Here is a 5,637-nt window from a genome sequence, read left to right as displayed (position 1 = left end):
AGAGACACACCTATGTTGATAACATGTGAGATGGCAAGGCATCAAGGTAACTCCTGTGATCCAAATACAAGCCTGAGGCAATGTTTTGAATTTCTCACTCCTATTCTTCCCCAGAAATCCTGGTGTGGAGCTCTGCCCACAGAAGAAACACCATCAGAATTTATGGACTCATTCAAAGTCCCTCCCTGCTTCGAATGACTCAAAGTCATTCTCTTTTGCAGGAAAACAAGGTGACAATTCCCTGTTGGATTGGTTTGGTCTTGACACTGTAGATGATGGGATTGAGCACAGGAGGGACAAAGAGGTAGATGCTGGACATGAGTGTGTGGGCCAGAGGTGAGGCATGCTTGGCAGTACGATGCATCACAGACACGCTAATCAAAGGCACGTAGTACACAAGTACCGCACAGATGTGTGACACACACGTGTTGAGGGCCTTCCGCCGTCCCTCCCCAGAAGCAATACCCAGCACTCTGTAAAGAATCAACATATAGGAGACCACAATCAGCAGTGAGTCCAGTCCAAAAGTGGCCAGGACAATGGCCAAGCCCAGGATGCTATTGAGCTTAGTGTCCGCACAAGGCAGCTGGATCAGGTCTGGGTGGAGGCAGTAAGAGTGGGAGAGGATGTTAGTGTGGCAATAGGGCAGTGACCTCAAGAGGACTGGAAGGGGAGCCCTGAGGATCACACTCTTCAGTGTAATGACCAGACCAGTGCAGACAATACGGGGCAGGGTGAGGATGGCTGTGTAGCGCAGTGGATTGTAGATGGCTACAAAGCAATCATAACTCATAGCCAGCAGGACCCCTGACTCCATGCAGGAGAAGGTGTGGATGAAGAACATCTGGGCAAGGCAGCCATCAAAGTCAACCCGGCGGGCGTCAAACCAAAGAATGCCCATGACAGTAGGCAGTGTAGACACAGAGACACCCACCTCAGTGCCAGCCAACATGGAGAGAAACAGGTACATGGGCCCGTCTAAGGCAGGATCCGCTTGCACCGCTGCCATGATTAGGCTGTTGCCCACAATAGCTACAAGGTACATGGTGAAGAAGGGGATGGACAGCCAGCCGTGTTGGGCCTCCAATCCTGGAATGCCAGTCAGGAAGACAGATAGGAGGTCAAGACTTTCATTGCTCTTAGCTTTCATGTCACCAACAGCAGTGACCAGTCTTTACATGCCACTTGAGAAAAAAAAAAAAGAATCAGTTAACTCCCACCCATGAAGGCTTCTGCCTTAGCAACCTAACCTCAAAGTCTGAAGAAGAGAGAGACGGAAAGACATGGAGGAAATTGGAGTTATCTACATTATTCCTTGTAAAAATATTCTCACCTGCTATTCCCCTGACAGCCAGAGCCCTAAAATCTTATGCATAAAAAAGATATTTGAGACTACCCAATCTTATGAGAGATAGCATCATTTAAAAATTGAGAAGCACTGGAATAAATCAGAAGTGGGTCAAAATCAATACTTAGCCAGTTAATATATGATTTAACTTGTAGAGATAATAATATTCTCTTACTTGGATATAAGAAATAAATTAAAAAAAATAGCTTCATATGTTCAGTGTTTTAGACCTCTGGAGATGGATTTTCACAGACCTCAGTTCGGAGCCCAGTTTACAGTTTATGAGCAGTGTCACCTGGAACAGATAACTTAACCTTTCGAAGCCTCTGTGTTTCTATATCTAAAATAGATAAAATACATCTATTGCATATGGACATTGAAAAGGTAAACACGATATCATATGGTATGTATGGACACACCTCATTTGTCACAAAGAGTAAAAATGAAGGCTTATAAACACTATCCCTGACCCATGGCATGGAGGAGGAACATGAATGATGGCAAAGAGTAAAAACAGCACCCAGGAGCGCACAGCTTCAGGGAAATAATTCAGTCTTTGTGTGCTAGAAAGGATAACCAGATGGGCAACTGTTTCTCTACCAAGATGCCTGATTTCAGTCCCATAACAACCATGTTAAGTGACTGTCCTTAAGGCATTAAGTGGCTAAATTGGGACTAGAATCTAATTCTTTCAACTGTAAGTCCTGTGGTCCTTCCTATGAAACCCAGCTGCCAGCCTTCTGAAGTTGCAGCCACCTAAGTAAGAAGAATGTAGAGATATTGGGAAGTTGGTCACCTTCACCTTCACCTTCACAGGCAGAGCAAAGTAGAGAATGGAAGACAGATTTATTTTTCCTGCTTCCTAAGAAGACTAGGAGATTTACTTGCTTTATCTTCCTCTTCCTTTTTGTTGAACTCCCACTGCCATTCGTAGTCAACACCTTCATTTTATCTGCAGCTTTTCCTTTACTACTTAAGTGGAAACAATAGCCCCGTATCTGAGTTGAAAATATTTTATACATGATTCTTATTTTATGACAAGTGCCTTTACACCTCTGTTCTCCGTTGAAATCTTAGGTAAACTTGTGTCTGGTTCATTCTTGCCTCTCACTGCTTCATGTTTCTAGCACAAAGACACGCTCAAATATTCATGAGTTAATAAAAGCATGAGCACATTGTTCAGGGTCATAATGGAAGTACATTCAGTTCTGGGTTCCGTTCTCTACATTGAACTTAAACCAATGGTACACACACAGAGACAGAGGGGACCAAGTCATATAAAGAGCATTGAAGGAACCAGTGATGCTGTGTTCTGAGAAGAGACTGCAGCAGAGATGGACGGGTATGGGTGTAAGAAGTAAGGAGTGACAGATGGAGACCACAAGATGACAATTTAGGGTCCAGATAAGGAAGATTTTTCTGAGTCAAAGCTACAAGATGAGATAATAAATTGTCAGTGAACGTGCTCAAGCAACAATCAGAATTGTATAACCACTGATGGAAATGCTGGGGGGAAAATTCAGGCAGCTGCTAACTGGGATTAAAGGCGCTTTCAAGTCTCCTTCTGCCCTTCGGCTTGCTGTTCCAGGAGGTCAAAATCTCTCCTGGTCTGTGATGCTGACAGTATCATGACTTTGGTTCTGTGTGGAATAGAACAGAGGCAAGCTCTCAGCCTCTGTCATGGGATTGCCATGTGTCTTTCACTGATAGAGCCGTCTCTGCAGCCTTATCTGAAAGTGCTGTCCAGGAGGACACCTGGTACTGGAAGGTATATTACTCTTATCTTTATTTAAAGAAAATATACATGAAACTAAGATTTTGAAATTTTATTTTTAATTATTTTTTCCATTAAAAGGGTTATACAGTATTACCAACCAAGTGGGATCCACTCCTGGAATTTGAGAATGGGTCAAGAGACAAAAGTCAGTCAGCGTGATATGTCATCTTAATAGAAAGAAGGAAAGCAACCAAGATCATCTCAACTGATCCAACAAAAGAATCTCACAAAAGGGAATTTTATTTTTATTTGTTTAAACCCTTCCATCATAAGCCACACGAATCATAGCAAATACACAAGCACACACTTGCATGGACAGAGAGTCACTCAGAAACACAGAGTCTTGAGAGAGGCTGAGGGACCCACACAGGGGCACAGAGAGAGTCACAGACTGAAATGAACTTCTTGTGAGCTTACAATAGATCTCAGACTCACCTGAAAGAGCGCAATGAAGCGAGAGCCGGCTTGGAAGACAAAGAGCCTGAGCTCACAGTGGTTCCAGAAGGAAACTCAAGCAGGAACTAGCCAGAGACAGGCAGACTTTACATCTCTGACTACGAGTTCCTAGGCACCAAAGTCTCTGGGGTCCTGGCTTGCCTGAGTGTGACGCTGTGCTGGTAATGGGGGAAGAAAAGGAGGATTAGATGTCACTTGGCAACAGAAGGAGGGGAAAAAAAAAAAAAAAAAAAACTATCCCTGGAGACACTGCTCTCTCTCCAAAGAGAAAATAAAATTCCAACTGCTTCCTTGTGATGAAGAGGAGAATTTTCCTCCAAGCTCCATAGCAACATCCTTCCTATCCCAACTATCCAGTCTCAAAATCAGAACCCTCAGCAGAGAACTCAGATCTGAAATCCCCAAATTTTGGGCTTAAAATCCACCTTTTGGGATAGAACCTGAAGCTTTACCCTCTGAGCCACCAGGAAAGCCCTAAATAGTATACAATTTGTGTGTGTGTGTTCAGTCATGTCTGACTCATTGCGACCCTTTGGACTGTAGCACACCCAGACTCCTCTGTTCATGGGATTTTTCAGACAAGAATACTGGAGTGGATTGCCATTTCCTTCTCCAGGGAATCTTTCCAACCAAGTGGTTAAAGTGATGTCTCCTGTGTTGCAGGTGGATTCTTTATCATTGATTGAGCCTTCAGTGAAACTCCATGGTGTCTCAGAGAGTAAAGAATCTGCCTGCAATGTGGGAGACTTGGGTTCGATCCCTGGGTTGGAAAGATTCCCTAGAGAAGGGAATGGCAATCCACTCCAGTATGCTTGCCTTGGAGAATTCCATGGACAGAGGAGCATGGTGGGCTACAGTCCATGGGATCTCAAAGAGTTGGACATGACTGAGCAAGTAACAGTTTCACTTCAGGGGCTTCCCAGTTGGTACTAGTGGTAAAGAACCTGCCTGCCAATGCAGGAGACATCAGAGACATGGGTTCAATCCCTGGGTTAGGAAGATCCCCTGGAGAAGGAAATGGAAAACTGCTACACTATTCTTCCCTGGAAAATTCCATGGACAGAGGAACAGGGTGGGCTACAGTTCATGAGGCCACAAACAACTGGACAGGACTGAGAACACCTATTTAAAGCATAGACCCTATGGGCAAACTCCAGAACTCAGAGCCAAGGGAACAGAACTTGATGTGTAGAGTTAGTCCCAAGATTTAACCAACACATCATATGACCATGGCTACCTCCATTCACTTATAACTGGTGTTTCCTGCTCAATTCCCTCTCCCATCACCTCCAATCCAACCCTCTACCAAGTTCTACAAGACTGAGATCTCCTCCAGGAGAGACATCTCCACTGAAAGACCACTGAGTTCAAAGTCACATAGACGTGGGTTTGGGCCCTAACCTTTCTGTCTACTAGCTCCATAATTCATGAATCTAGTATTCCTTCAAACTGGTACTTGATCTGTAAAAAAATAGATCCTGTCTATAAGGGATTCAAATAAAAAGAAGAAAGTGATCTTTAAAAATGTGATTGTACTACATGTGGTAATTATACTCATTAGGAGTTCTGCTAAAGGTTCTAATTTCAGATACTCCAAATAGTTTATTCTTCCAAATAACTGATCTTCCCATTAAATATTTTCATTTTATCTCCCCCTTGTTTCAGTTTCAGACAGAGTAAAAGTGTACTGAGCAAAGGAATGGTGGGAGATCTCTCTATTTTTTCTATCAAGTCGTGGGATGGTTAGGGAATAGAAATAGAATATGGACATAGAAGAAATTTTTCCTTCTCCATGTGGAACTTTGACGTATCTTAGAGAGGCAGTTTGAAAACTCTTTCTACTTTCCATCACTGTAGAATTCACTGGGTAAAAATTAATGGGTTAGGAATGAGAAGATATAATTAAAGAGAATGCAAAAAGCAGTCATGTGAATAGGGTCCTAGAATTATGGAGAATAGAGAGACCGACATGGTGCCTCAGATTGAGCATAAGTTCCTGGTGAGGAGAATGTAGGCTTTGAGAAGACCCAGGGGGAAGTGTCTCTAACTATGTCGC

General features: G+C 43.3%; 1 protein-coding gene across 1 annotated transcript; it reads right to left on the bottom strand.

Moving 5' to 3' along the window:
- Window positions 1–205: 205 nt before the first annotated feature.
- LOC122702104 (olfactory receptor 51I2-like) lies at window positions 206–1,150 on the bottom strand. The gene has a single exon (XM_043915613.1). It carries the CDS (start codon window positions 1,148–1,150, stop codon window positions 206–208), a length of 945 nt encoding a protein of 314 aa, XP_043771548.1.
- Between the last annotated feature and the right edge of the window lie 4,487 nt (window positions 1,151–5,637).

This window comes from Cervus elaphus, chromosome 1, assembly GCF_910594005.1.
Source record: "Cervus elaphus chromosome 1, mCerEla1.1, whole genome shotgun sequence".
Taxonomy (NCBI): domain Eukaryota; kingdom Metazoa; phylum Chordata; class Mammalia; order Artiodactyla; family Cervidae; genus Cervus; species Cervus elaphus.
Note: the sequence above shows the minus strand (reverse complement) of the source record. Positions and strands in the feature narration are given on the sequence as shown.